Here is a 14537-nt window from a genome sequence, read left to right as displayed (position 1 = left end):
CTTCCAGCCCCATTTTCCTCCCTCTGAACCACAGATGTTTAATTTTAGGCTGGCAGATGTTTCACTCCTGGCTGAGATCTGAGGCGAAGGCAAGATAGGGGTATTTATAAACCAGTAATATTTTTCCTATACTAATTCCAGATTACCTCCCTGTATAAATAGGTCACAAATCAAAGGCTACATTTCAGTACGTTGGTATAAATGTACTATTTGGGAAATGTAAACTCTCCCCGTTGGGACTCTGTGATGGATCTGTCCCAGGGTGCTTGCGTGTGTCCTCTGCTCCAGGTTTACATCTGCAGCAGATGCTGGGGATGCTGAGGCTGTGGAGGGAAGATATTTCTGAGGTGGTCCCACTGCCAGTGGAAAATAGGCTGATGGAAGAGAAATGTTAAAATATTGCTGTTTGAAAAGAGACTTTTTGCTGTGTACAGAAAGGATCATCCATCATGGAGCAGGTGGAGATGGGTTCTCCAGCCTTTTATTCAGGGTTTGAGATGTGTGGTTACATGTTGGGACTCTGTAGACATCAATTTTTGGGTGAGTCTCCATCACTCTGATCTTTCTGTATCTCCCAATCCCATTCCTAAACCAGCAGCAGTTGTTTCTTACCCACAGGAGCACCTTGATGTTTCTGTGCAGTTTGGAGAACCCAAACTGGTGGGAATTGGGGCTTCATGACTCATTTTGCAGCTCTGCTGTTTGGATTGTCAGGAAGTAAGGAGATGAGTGAGTGCTGGGGCCGGGTGTGTGTCCAGCAATCCCCAGGCACTCACCTGAGCAGCCCATCCCCAGCAAAGCTCAGGTGGGACGTGCAGGAATCCCAGTGTCACCCAACCATCGTGGGCTCAGCACTAAGGGGCTGTGAGGGATCTCTGGAGTTTGTTTTAGGGATGAGGAGGACACGTGCCCCAGCATCATGCACAGCCTGGAGCCACGGAGCATGGACCAGTGAGTTAGATTGAGGCTGTTTCTTCAGCCAGAAAAATCCAGGAAAATGAGTTTTTCCCATTCTGCACCACCTGTGGCAGCTGCAGCCTCCAGCTAAGTTTGGGATAAAAGCATACATCCAAATAAATCAAATATTCCAGTGTTTGGCTGGCAGCTCTGGTGGCTTCCTCTGTAATGATTTCCTGCCCCTCTCTGCTGGCTGGGAGCTCCTTTCTTGTTCAGGAACAAAACTGTATTTAACAATACTTCCCATTGTTTGCCCTTTCATTCAAAGGGAAGGAGCCGCTGCCCTCTGAAGATACAAATTAATTAGAAGCAAATACTCTCCTGTTCTCTGGAGCAGAAAGGCCAAACAGAGTGGCTTTCTGTGGAAACATGGCACCAGAGTGGCTCTTGTGTCCTGCTCCTTTACATAACTGATTGCTATCTGCTCAACTGAGGTGCCACTGAAAGCCCCAAACCTCTTTTTGTTTGGTATCGTTGATTTTCTGCTAATGCTTGAATGGAAGCAAAGCCCCCCAAAATGATTCATGACCGTGTTTAGTAAGATATTTATAGACAGCGAGCCAGCAGGACAGATGTAACCAAAATCCTGCAGTGGGTTGAGTTGTGCTTGGTCTTTTTAGCTGAATTTTAGTTTGGTTTTTGAAGTGTGGTGCTGATGGATGTTGTGGGTGCTTTCGACCTGAGCCATTGGTTAAAGTAAAAATGAAATATTAAAAATTCAAATTTTAATAATTTTAAATAATTTTTAATATTTTTAATAATTTTTAATAACCTGGGCCGAGCCCTCTGCTGAGGTGGGATTGTGTAGGTCACATATACAGCTCCTAGGGGTTGTGTATTTAATTTTACCTCTGAGTAAAATTTTGCCTCTGGGAGATGTCTGAGGTGTCCCTTCCTGCCCTGGAGCTGCCCTGGTGCCCCTGCCTTGCCAGGGAAGGACAGCAGAGCAGGACTGGTTCCCCCATACCCACTGTCCCTTTGGTTTTGGTTTATTTAAGCTGAAAATATCAGTATTTAATGGGATATGTTTTGCTTATCACTCTAAAAGCCTCAAAATAGAGCTGATCTTTGAGATTCTCCCTCAGTGGGAGCTGAGCCCCATCTCCAGCAGGATCTGGGAATGCTGGGGATATTGCAGCTGGGAGTGTCAATGCACAGATTTCCCACTGGTGATGGGGCTGCGATGGCACAAAGAGTTTAAAACCGCCCTGTGAGTCGTTCTGCTGCTGTTGGGTTGGACATCCCTGAGCAGGGACCGTCCTCCTGCCATTCCAGAACCCCTCCTGGCGTTCCTCAGGGCCAGAGGGAGCCATCCAGCCCATGTCCTGAGGGTGGGGATGCCCCAGAGCCTCCACGGGATGCCCCAGCCCAGCAGGGCACCGTGGCCATGTCCTACTTAGAACAGAACACTGCTCCCTTTGTCCCCGAGCCATCACCCTGGGTTACTGAGCAACAGCTCTGCAAAACTTGTTATTTTATCTGCAGGGAGGAAAAGTGAACGCAGAACTCGGGGATAATCGCAGGGAAAGACACCTCAGGGGCAGGTTTTGAGTTCAGAAATGCTCCTTGCTGGGGTTTCTGCTCTCTCAGTGTGCACAGGTTTCGAGCACAGAGCTGGGTTTGGGTTTGTACATGGCACTTGCCAATTATGAAACAGTTTTGGGGAAAAAAAGGTGGATTATGGCAGAGCTGGGCTGCAGTTCAGCCCTGGAGCTGTTCCCACCGTGTCCTGAAGATGATGCACATGGTCAGCCCTCGTTGCTGTCAAAAATTGTCATTTTTAAGCAATCTGGTGGTCTTGGGCTGTAAATGTGCTTTACAAACCAATCCTCTGTGTGCCCACAATGGCCAGATTTGGAGGTGCTGGCAGGACAGCCCAGAATTTCCAGCTTTTCCATGTTACTGCTTGCTCCTGGGTACTGGTGGGCTCTGGAGATGGTGCATCTGAGCAGGTTGGGAAAATCTGGTATTCTGGTTTTCAAGCTACACTTTAATAACATTTTTGCCTTGTTTATGGGGGCTTCTTTTGTTACTGAGAGGAGAAGCTGGCCTGCAGAGGCAGAGGAACAGAAGGAGGGCTGGAGGTGGCTGGTGGGTGCACAGAGATGCTCTGCTGACCTTTCTCAGAGCAGAGGTGTCTGCAGGGTCTGGATTTTAACTTCAGGAGGAAAAACCATCAAGGGAAGTAATGATGGAACTGCTGCAGGTGCTCATCAATTCACTGTTTAGAACCCCTGGTGAAATTCCTGCCACCCTCCTGGTATGTGTGGGGCAGCAGCTCCGTGTGCAGAATGATGTCAGCTGAACAGAGCTGTCCATTTTCACAAATTACTATAATTAGATTCTGAGGATCCCTTTTGCAGAAGCTGGGGCTGCCATGGAGGGGGAGACCAGGGGATTTTCCCAAGTTTTCAGGTGTCACCTGCCCCGTGGGGGGAATATTTCCAATTGCTGTGTGAGGAAATCAAAGCCTGACCTCCTGTTAGCATCATGACAGGTTATTTTAACGATTTTCCCCTTCCATTTTGCAGTGGCCCAGGAGAAGGCAGAGCAGATCCCTCTGGAGAACCGCTCGTGCGTGCTGATCCGGCGGGACCTGGTGGCGCTCCCTGCCAGCCTCATCAGCCAGATCGGGTACCGCTGCCACCCCAAGCTCTACTCCGAGGGGGACCCTGGAGAGAAACTCGAGCTCGTTGCAGGTAGATTTTCCTTGGAATTTCCTTGGAATACCTCTGGGTTGCTGCTGTTCCCCTTCTGGAGCTGTGCTCTCCATCTCGCGTGCCCTTGCTGTGTCTTTCTGGATTATTCGTCACCAAGCGTTTTTTGGAAAGTTCCGAGTTTCCTTTAATTTGCTGACAGAAAAATGTGTCATTAACAGGATTTATTCAATTGAATTAATTTAGCATTTTAATTGAATTCTGCAGCTTGTGTTCTTCCTGCTCGGTGTGGCTGCAGTGAGTGTGTTTTCATTTAGAATCACAGATCTAAAAGCCCAACAACCCCCACTCAAAAATTGCCACATTATAAGATTTACAAAGCAAGGGAGATAAAATCTGTGTCAATGAACAAGCTTTGAAAAACCTGCAAAATTTCTTTATAAATTTACTAAGTGGTCAAACACTGCAGCAGGAGGAGGAGGAATTGGGTTTGATCCTTTCTTCTGTCTTTGATTTCATTTTGGAGGGAATTTACAATATTGAGAGAATTTACTCCTTCTCTATAAAAGATTTCTGGCCAGTGTGAGGTGGAAGATGGTTCTGGTTAGAGAGTGTAGAGCTGAAGGAGTGAAACCAGGTGGCTGTGGCAGCCCAGGCACACCCAGCACTGCACAGAAAGTGTTTAACTGGAGTGACCAGCTCGAATTCCAGTGGAAATAATCATAATAATCATAATAATAATATTCTGCTTTTAGAAGTTCCTCCCAGCTTTGCTTTGCAGTGGGCTGGCTGTGGGTTTTTCCCTTGGATGTGGCTGTGTGGGGATGACTGGGCAGGACATCCCAGACGTGCCCCCAGGTGGGGAGGTTTAATTAATCCCTGCAAAGCCCTTGGTCCAAGAGGGACATGTGGCAGCACAGTCCATCCAAATCAGTTCTTCCCTTGCAGTCATTTCTCTCTTGGTGAGTAGCATGATTTCATTTCCATTCTGGAGAAGGAATCAGGATTTCAGGGGATGCCCACAAAGGTTTGCAGCTGATGGAGGACAGGACTTTGATGGAAGGCAAAGCACAGCTTACAACCACAAGTATTTATTTGGGATCTGGAATATTCATTTTGTACCCATTTCCATTTAATGTGAGACTTCTTAAAACCATCAAGTGGTGCAGGTTATTTTCACAGTGAGAGCTGCAAATTGGTTTGAGGCAACTCTGCTTGATTTACATTTTTCAATCTGGAAAAAAGCAGATTAATATCACTAACCGATAGTGGCTGCCTGGTTATTTTTCATTTATTAAAGTGAAGTTCCCCTCAGTGATGGCTGGTGTTTGCTCTGATGCCTTATCTCTTAAAATACAAAATAAACTCCCCTAATTCCTGTCTCAGACCTGGAGGGGGGGCCTGATCCTGCTGTGAAAGTTTTCCTCAGCTCTCCAAGTGGGAGTGTTTTCCTTTTGTTTCTGCTTTTTCATGCTACAGTTGATTCAGCAAACTCAAGCAGCCCTCTCTGAAAAAGGGTCTTTAACAAGGCTTGCAGTCAGCACAGCACATCTGAGGGAGGGGCTGAGGCTGTTACTCAAAAAAAAACCAAAACAAAACAAGACTAAAAAACCTCATTAGATGGAAGAGAATACAATGAATTTCTGGTGAGAGTGGCATGGCCAGAGATGCAGAGGGTCACCCCAGGGGCTGCCCTGAGCTCCAGCTCCATCCACAGGGTCAGGGACAATCCTCTTCCCTGGAAATCCAGGAGATGTTGCTGCTCCAGCAGATGTTTTATATCTCCAGAACACAGTGTGTTCTGGATCCAGCTATGACCCATTATTTAATCTTAATTAAAAGCAAATACCAAACCCTCTCATGTAAGAGAATGCTTGAAAAATGGGATAACCTCTCCCTGGAAGCAGTGCTGATGCAGGAGCAGGCTGGTCTGTGAGCAGAGTAAAAAGGTTTGATATAAAACCTGCTCTAAAGTACTGCCAGACCTCTGGACGTGTCCAGCTGCTTTGCACAGGGTTCCTTTTTCTTCCAGAAAACATCCTTAAAGGCAGCAGCTTCAAAGGCAGCAGTTGCTGTGCATTAGAAGGAAAATTCCCTGCTCACCAGAGGTATCAAGAGGTGATGGGCTGGGGTTTTGGAAGCAGTTAGATCTGTAACCAAGTACCTCTTTCTGTGCTGGATGGGTTTTTTCTTTCATTTCCAGCTCTGTGTTCTGCAGTCTTGCACTGGAAAAAAAAAAAAAAAGAAAAGGCCAAATGGATTGGGGTTTTCTTGCTTCAGAAAAAATAAATAATCTGATCTGTACATATCAAATCACAGTGTAAGCCTTGCACGGTGTGCATTGGTGAGAAAATAGGAATCCTTTCATTTGATTCCCATAGACTTCCTGTCTGTGCAGATAAAATTAGGAGTTGTTATTGCCTGGATTTGCCAGGATTCTCCAGAATTCCCTCAGTCCTTGTTGCAGCAGGTGAAGAGGAGGCTCCCAGCAGCGAGAGGAGCTGTGGGTGCCTCAGGGGTGGCTCTGTGCCTGTGTCAGGGGCTCATTCTGGATTTCCCTCTCCCCTTGCAGGCTCAGGTGTTTACATCACCCGGGGGCAGCTGATGAATTGCCATTTATGTGCTGGTGTCAAACACAAGGTCCTGCTCAGACGTCTCCTGGCCACCTTCTTCGATCGGTACGTCCCGTCCCGTCCCGTCCTGCTGCTCCTCGTGCTCTGCCAGGGCATCCCTTCCCTGTTCCTTCACCTCCAGGGGTTTAACCCCGTGTCAGGAGTGCCTCATCCTCTGCACTCAGCTCTGTGCATTTTCTTAGTGATGCTTGAGGACTTTTTTCCATTTCCATGCACATTTCCCACTCCTCACGTGAAAATCCTGGTGATGCCTCACCTGCAGGGAAGAGGGCAAGGAGTGGCTGTGCCCTGATCCCCTCTCCCAGGATGTTCCATCTAAATATATTTATATTTATATTTATATTTATATTTATATTTATATTTAGTGAGTCAGAAAGCTGATTTATTATTTTATGATATATATTCTATTATATCCTTTGCCTCCCCACAGGAACACTCTTGCCAACAGCTGTGGAACTGGAATCAGGTCCTCCACGAGCGATCCCAGCAGGAAGCCCTTGGACAGCAGGGTCCTCAATGCAGTCAAATGTAAGGAGAGGGGTTTTCTGCTGCTGGGGTGGGACAGCATGGCCCAGCCCTGGGCAGGGAAGGGCACTCTGTTGTGTGGTAATGGTGGAATTAAGTTCTAGGAAAATCAATTTATTTTTTAGTTTACATCGTTGCCCAGAGAAGCTGTGAGTGGGATCTGCTCTCCGTCAGCCACTTCCCACTCAGTCACCTGTAGTGTTTTGGGACAGGAGGTGCTGGAGGAAACCCCAAAGGGTTTAGAAAGATCTGTTTGCCATGGGCTTCAGATGCAGTAGGAATCACTGTGTTCTCTCAACCTGGCTGAATTCTGGGGAGTAAATCTATGTGTAAATATTACTGTGCTGGAGAACAAAATTCTGAAGCAGTTTTTTTCATTTAGTTTTTAAGATTTTGGAGAGAATTCTTTCCCCTCCATAATTGTAAAGTGCAGGGGCCTTCCAGCTGCCCTGAGAGCAAGGAAAGGAATGGAATGATAATAAAATCTTGTGACTGACTGGAGAGTCCAAGCCAGCTGACTGTGATTGGCCGTTAATTAAAAACAACCACATGAGACCAATCACAGATGCACCTGTTGCATTGCACAGCAGCAGATAACCATTGTTTACATTTTGTTCCTGAGGCCTCTCAGCTTCTCAGGAGAAAAGATCCTGGCAAAAGGATTTTTCATAAAACATGTCTGCGACAGGGGCCATTCTGGGGTGTTTATACCTCCCTGCTTGTCTCTTTTTGTTTGTACCTTCTTGGTTGTCTCTTCTTGTTTATACCTTTTTGGTTGTTCCTCCTTGTTCATACCTTCCTGGTTGTCCCTTCTTGTTCATACCTTCCTGGTCCTCCTTGTTCATACCTTCTTGGTTGTCCCTTCTTGTTCATACCTTCATAAGTTATGTCTGCGACAGTGGCCCTTCTGGGGTGTTAATACGTTCTTGGTTGTCCCTTCTTGTTCATACCTTTTTGGTTGTTCCTCCTTGATCATACCTTCCTGGTTGTCCCTTCTTGTTCCTGGTGGTGTTCCTTCTTGTTCGTACCTTCTTGGTTGTCCCTTCTTGTTCCTGGTTGTGTCCCTTCTTGTTCATGCCTTTTTGGTTGTCCCTTCTTGTTCATACCTTCCTAGTCCTTCTTGTTCATACCTTTTTGGTTGTCCCTTCTTGTTCCTGGTTGTGTTCCTTCTTGTTCATACCTTTTTGGTTGTCCCTTCTTGTTCTTACCTTCCTGGTTGTCCCTTCTTGTTCATACCTTCATAAGTTATGTCTGCGACAGTGGCCCTTCTGGGGTGTTAATACCTTCTTGGTTGTCCCTTCTTGTTCACACATTCCTGGTTGTCCCCTCTTGTCCGTACCTTCCTGGTTGTCTCCAGCCGAGGAGCTCTGTCTGTGTGGAGAGCTCAGGCCCGTGGGTGAAGCCCTGCTCTGTCCAGGCTCCCCTTCGTGTCCCTCCCGCCGAAAGCTGAGCCCCGTGTCTCCCTGTCTTTGCAGTGTACTGTCAGAACTTTGCCCCGAGCTTTAAGGAGAGCGAGATGAACGTGATCGCGGCCGACATGTGCACCAACGCGCGGCGCGTGCGCAAGCGCTGGCTGCCCAAGATCAAGTCCATGCTGCCCGAGGGGATGGAGATGTACCGCAGCGTCATGGGCTCCTCCACAAACACTGTCCCCCTGGAGCCCGACTTCCAGCCCGGCGCGGCGCAGCCCTTCGAGCAGCGCATCTATGCAGAGCGGAGGAGCGAGGCGGGGACTATCGTAGCCCTGAGAACTAGCACGGTGAACGTGGAGCTCAGCAACGGGTCCAGCCAGTCCTTCGAGCAGGGCGAGGACGCCGAGGGCGGCGGCTCCGTCATCCAGGAGGCGGCTGCCACCGAGGCTGTGGCGTCAGAAACCCAAAGCACCCCCCAACCCTTCGAGCAGGGCTCGGGCTCCTCCAGCCGGCCCGAGACCCCCGTGAGGAGACAGGATGGTACTTATGGAGGGACTTTATAGAGAGAGCAAACATTTCATCACCTATAAGGGATCTGTAATACTAAAGCTGCTTGCATGCATTACTAATACGAAACAAAAAAAAAAAATGTGATCAAGCCACTTACCTACTGAACTGCTACTGTTGCCTGAAAAAAATGTGATTTTTATTCTGCTTGTATTTAAAATTTATGAAGGAAATAATCGCATTCGTTATACTGTAAACGACTAGGTCTGTGGCGACCTACTTAAAAAAATATTGGGCTCCTTTTTTGATATTCCTGAGGTTAGTCTATAAGATTGTAGCTTTTTCTTTTTTTTTTTTCCTTTCCTTTCCTTTTTTTTTTGTTTTTTTTTTTTTGTTTTTTTTGTTTTTTTGTTTGTTTGTTTTAAGAAGGGGAGGAGAAAAGCTAGCCACCCCCCACCCACCACCACCCCGTCATCACCCCATCCATCACTCAGCTCAGAAGTAAAGCCATCGTTAACCTTGTCCTCGAAGGAGAGTTTTGTCACTGACCAGGAAAGCGAGGCGTGTTCGGGTGCAGGTGCTGTGACTGGCCGCGTTTGTCTCGGGAAGGGCTCGAGCCAAGTGGGACGGGCTGGGGGGAATTCGTGGCAGTGAAATGGTGGCCAGGCCCCTCTGGAGGCAGGGGGGGAGCCCTGGCCGTGGGTGCTGCTGTCCCAGGGAGGCTCCTCAGCCCCCTGGAGCAGGGATGGTGCTGTGGGAGTTCAGGCTGGCGCGTGTCGGGAGGACTGTGTGGGATGCAGGTGGAGAGCCTGGCTGCCGTTGTGGTTGTGGTCTGGTTTTTGCCCAACGTGGCTGGGTTTGGGTTTGGGTTTGGTTTCTCTCTCCCTCCTCCCTTCCTCCCTCCCAGCCTCTCCTTTTCCTTTGCTTCTCCGTGTTGGCACCTTCACGTCCCCACTTCTGGGGGACAGGATCTGTCACCCCTCTGCACCCCAGGTCCTGGGGCACCCACTGGGAGGGGAGGAGCCCCCCCTGAGCCTGTGAAGGGATTTAGGGAGGGATCTGAGCATGGAGAGCACGTTGTTCTTGCTCCAAAGGGCACGGAGTCTCTTGGTGCTGGCTCCTGGCAGCATCCGCACCGGAGGCAGAGCTCAGTGCGTGCAGAGCTCACCCTCTGCCCCTCCCTCCTCCCCTGGCCAACCATGCTCTCACTGTTTAATAATTTGGAATGTATTGGATGCAAAAATTAAAAGACAAAATGAGCTTTGAGCCCTTCTGTGAAGAGGTTTTGGGGAGGAGGAAGCTCTTTGCCTCCTGCTCACCCTCCCGTGCCCCTTCTGGGGAAAACCCGATGTGGAGTTATTTGTCTTTATTTTTCTTGTTGCAGGCTGATGTCCCCAGGCTGTGGTGGCTTTGGTGGCCTCGGGATGGGACTTGTGGGTGTCCCTGGAGCCTGATGGGCAGCAGGTACCTGCTCTGTCCCTCCCCTTTCCAAACCCCAGAGTGAGCAGGGTCTGTCCAAGGGGACCCTGCAGCTTCCCCCAAGTGCTGGGGGTCCCACGGGGATGGGGACAGGGACATTACAGCCAAGTTTGGCTTTTTCCTTATTTTTCCCTTTCCTTTTTTAATGATGATTATTTTTACTGTGATTTAACGACCTGCTTTAATGACACTTGCAGCTTGTTCTCTAACACGTTGGGGACGAGGAACAAGGTGCACAAAGAGTCACTTTTAGGCTGCTGTGGCTGTGCTCCTCTTTTCTTTCCTGCTTTGATTCCCTAATCCAGACAGCGCTTTGCTCAGGGTTTTCTTCCTTCTTTGTATTTCCATTGGGAAAGGGGGAGTGGGGAGAGGATAACCCAACTTTTGGCCATTTGTTTTGTTTTCTTTGATACTTGAAGCAGTTTTTTTGCATCGTAATTAACGAGGCTGCCCAGCCTGTGCCGCTGCTCCTGACACAACCAATCGGTGTTGGGGGGGTCCTGCCCCAACGCTGGGTTTTGGCACAGCTTTTTGGGGGGGACTGTGACGCCCCAGAGCAGGTTTTGGGGGCTGGTGCAGGTGCAGAGGTGTGGGATGCTTCGGAGAAGTGGGAATGGGCACGGCTCTATTTGCACTTTACCCACGTCACTGAACAAGCCCGGGGACCACGGGCTGAGCTCGGGGCGTTTGTCCCCAGCCATCCCTGGGGATGCAGCAATTCCTTGGCCCCGGGGACAGCTGCTGGAGGGCAGCTCAGCCAGCTTGGTGGGGCTCAGGTTTGGCTGAGGACCCTCCTGATCCCCAAATCTTTGGGTTTGCCAAAAGCTTGAGGCGAGCTGGGAGCGGCTCCGGGTGCCGGAGGTCAAAAGTCGTCCCTTGTGTGTGTGTCTGTGTGCATATATATAAATATAAATATAGAGAGAAAAGATATTGCAGAGGATTCCTCCTCCTCCTCCTCCTTTTTTGGCACTCGCTGGGGGTGGGGAGCAGGCTGAGCCCCCCAGCTGGGGGCTGCACTTGGCTGGAGGGATTAATTCTGGACCAAACCTGTTCCCACACAGCCAGGGGGGCCACCAGGGGGGCAGCAGCAAAGTACTTGAATGGCTTAGGACAGAGAGTCTGGAGAGAGTCAAGTTGCACAGTGAAAATATATATTTTTATACCTAGCACAACTTCCTGTATATTTTGGGGTTTTTTCCTTTCTTTTTTTTTTTTTCTTTCATTTCCTTTTTTTTTTTTTCCTGATTTGGGTTTGTTTTATTAATTATTATTATTATTATTATTAGGAAGGCAAACTTCTAAAATGTGAAGGGCGTTGGGTTTTTCCTTATCTGGTAGATGAGGGCAAGCATTTTGCACTAATGTTTCCTGTGTGTGGAGGATTAATGGTATGTTTGAAAATGTTATATGGTAATGATTGTATTCTTCCGAGAAGAAAAACAACAGAAAAAAAAAGCAAAAAAAAAAATAACCCCTTAAAACTGAATGTAAGGTGAGAACAGAGCAGTCCATCGATTGTATGCGGCTTTCCTGAGTGCCTTAGAATTTTTTGATCATTTTTTTTCCAAGGAAAACAGATTAAGAAGATCAGATCATAACCGACTCCTTCCTCCTCTTTGTTTACGACACTATTTTAAATTCTAGAATTTTGGGGCTGCTTTATAATGTGAATAGGAAACTGCATTCATCTAGGTCTGACAGTGTAAAATCAGAGCATCAGTATTTATGGTATGTCTGCACCTTTATTCTTATGCTTGACTATTAGCAATATTACCTGTATATTCTATATCTAAAGTTATACCAAGCACCTTTAACGAGCGCAGAGTGTAAAAGCACCGCCCGAGTTCCCCGCAGCTGCCGTAGCGTAGGACCAGCTCCTCTCCTCCTCGTTAGCGCTAATTAATTAATTAATTAAACACCGCTTCGCACAGCCGAGGGGCTGCATGACCGTCCCTCCGCCACCCCCGCTGGCGCTCGGTGACACGGGGACATTGCCGGCCCTTCCCGGGAGCTGCAGCGGCTCCTGGGGCTGGGAATTGCGGGGCATCGGGCTGGGAACCGCGGGCTGGAGCCCCGCAGCGCCCCAAAACTGGAACTGCCCGCGGGCTTTGGGGAGCAGAGCCCTCCGTGCTGTCCCCAGGGGTGTCCCCAGCCTTGTCCCCAGCTCTGTAGCCCTGTCCCCCATCCCTGTCCCCAGCCCTGTCCCCCATTCCTGTCCTTCATCCCTGTCCCCCGGGGCTGTCCCCATCCCTGTCCTCGGGGCTGTCCCCAGGACTGTTCCTCGGGACTGTTCCCATCTCTGTCCCCCATCCCTGTCCCCATCCCTGTCCCTCAGGGCTGTCCCACATCCCTGTCCACATCCCTGTCCCCCATCTCTGTCCCCCAGCCCTGTCCCCATCCTTGTCCCCCCATCCCTGTCCCCTAGGTCTGTCCCCATCTCTATCCCCCATCCTTGTCCCCCATCCCTTTCCCCATCCCTGTCCCCATCTCTGTCCCCATCCTTGTCCCCATCCCTGTCCTCCAAGTCTCCCCATCCCTGTCCCCGTCTGTCCCCCCATCCCCATCTCTGTCCCCCCATCCCCATTCCTGTCCCCATCCCTGTCCCCATCCCTGTCCCCCCATCCCCAGCCCTGTCCCCATCCTTGTCCCCCCATCCCTGTCCCCATCCATCCCCAGCCCTGTCCCCATCCCTGTCCCCATCCCTGTCCCCCATCCCCATCCCTGTCGCCCGGGGCTGTTTTGCTGGCAATCGCTCGCTGCGAGTGGAGAAGGAGCCGTGGGAAGCCGGGATGAGCCCGGAGTGTCCCCAGAGTGTCCCCAGCTGTCCCCGCCGCCCCCCGTGGCCATCCCGGGACCCAACTGCTGTTCCAAGTGTTCCTGCTCTCCAAACCGTGCTGGGAGCGAGCGAGGGGGCGAGTGGGACACACTCACATTGGAAACCCCTCCACTCCTCCTCCTCCTCCTCCTCCAGTTTCTTCCACTGTTTAAAAGCGTTTTGCACACACACAAAATTAAAAAAAAAAAAAAAAAAGAGAAAAAAAATCGTGATTTTTATGTCAACGTTATAATAAATAAAATTTAAAAAAGCCAAAACTTGCAATACTATTTTTAGCAGACAGGAATAAAGAAAAAAAAAGTAAATGAAATAATTAATAAATAATAAAAAAAACAACTGAGTATAAATGTATAAATATTTTTGACTTGAACATTTGGATGGCACTTGATTCAAATAGAACATTAATCCTTTGGACAGAATGTTTGGGGAAAAAAAAAAGGACTTAAAGTACAAGGTTGTTTTTAAAGCGTCTTCATAGGGTATTAAGTAGTACTGTAATTCATGACTGTTAAAAATACTTTCTGTGCTGTAAGGAAATCTCACAGTACCACTGAATTATGTTCCTCAACTGTCTCAGCCACGAACGATGCTAGCTTCTTTTTTTTTGTTGTTTTTTATTTTATTTTATTTTTTACCGTGCATTATTCACTAGTATTTATGTGCTCTTACTCTGTATAGTTCAGACTGTTATTTTGTAGCCATGGCTGACACGATATATCAGTAACTAAAAAAAAAAAGAGAGAGAAAGAAAACATGAAGACCCCCCCCCCACCCCGAGCTGGAACTGTGCTCATAGCTGTTTTCATATGATGAAAAAATCCATTTAAAAAAAAAAAAAAAAACAAAAACAAAAAAAACCAACCCAATGTGATCATTAATTGTAAAACGCTTTGTAAAATTCACATTTACAAAATAATAAAGTAAATTACAATTAAAAGGTTTCCTTTGCCTTGGTTTCTGTCTTTCTGGGTGGTGGGCAGTGTTAAGCAGGGGGTTGTTAAAAGACGCTGAGGGGGCTCTGATGGCTCAGGCTCCACTTCAAGGTATGAAACAACCCCCAGATTTGGCCAATTGAAGGGTTTTGCCCAGATTTTGGGATTTTGGAGTTCAGGGTATGAAACAACCCCCAGATTTGGCCAGTGAAGGTTTGCCCAATTTTGGGATTTGGAATTCAAGGTATGAAACAACGCCCAGATTTGGCCAATTGAAGGGTTTTGCCCAGATTTTGGGATTTTGGAGTTCAGGGTATGAAACAACCCCCAGATTTGGCCATTTGAAGGGTTTTGCCCAGATTTTGGGATTTTGGAGTTCAAGGTATGAAACAACCCCCAGATTTGGCCAGTTGAAGGGTTTTGCCCAGATTTTGGGATTTTGGAGTTCCCTGCATTGCACTGGGCCTCACCTGATGTGGTTTGGACATATTTTGGCTTTTTTACCTGGACACATCACACACTCCCTCCCTCCACTTATAAAAACCAATAGTTGTTGTTATTATTATTATTTAAAATTGAATTTGCAGCGCTCCCAAATG

The 14537-nt window shown here is 48.2% G+C and overlaps 1 protein-coding gene across 9 annotated transcripts in view; it reads left to right on the top strand.

Moving 5' to 3' along the window:
- NACC2 (NACC family member 2) overlaps positions 1-13955 on the top strand; it is a 55505-nt gene extending 41550 nt beyond the window's left edge. For all 9 annotated transcript variants that reach the window (XM_064727530.1, XM_064727533.1, XM_064727537.1 and 6 more), the window contains 4 exons: positions 3489-3656; positions 6187-6292; positions 6678-6775; positions 8248-13955. In XM_064727530.1, the coding sequence (XP_064583600.1) occupies positions 3489-3656; positions 6187-6292; positions 6678-6775; positions 8248-8747 (872 nt within the window). In that variant the 3' untranslated portion in view covers positions 8748-13955. The remainder of the gene's footprint in view (positions 1-3488; positions 3657-6186; positions 6293-6677; positions 6776-8247) is intronic.
- Positions 13956-14537: the final 582 nt, after the last annotated feature.

This window comes from Zonotrichia leucophrys, chromosome 17 (genome assembly GCF_028769735.1).
Source record: "Zonotrichia leucophrys gambelii isolate GWCS_2022_RI chromosome 17, RI_Zleu_2.0, whole genome shotgun sequence".
Classification (NCBI taxonomy): Eukaryota; Metazoa; Chordata; class Aves; order Passeriformes; family Passerellidae; genus Zonotrichia; species Zonotrichia leucophrys.
This window is presented reverse-complemented; position numbering and strand designations above follow the sequence as displayed.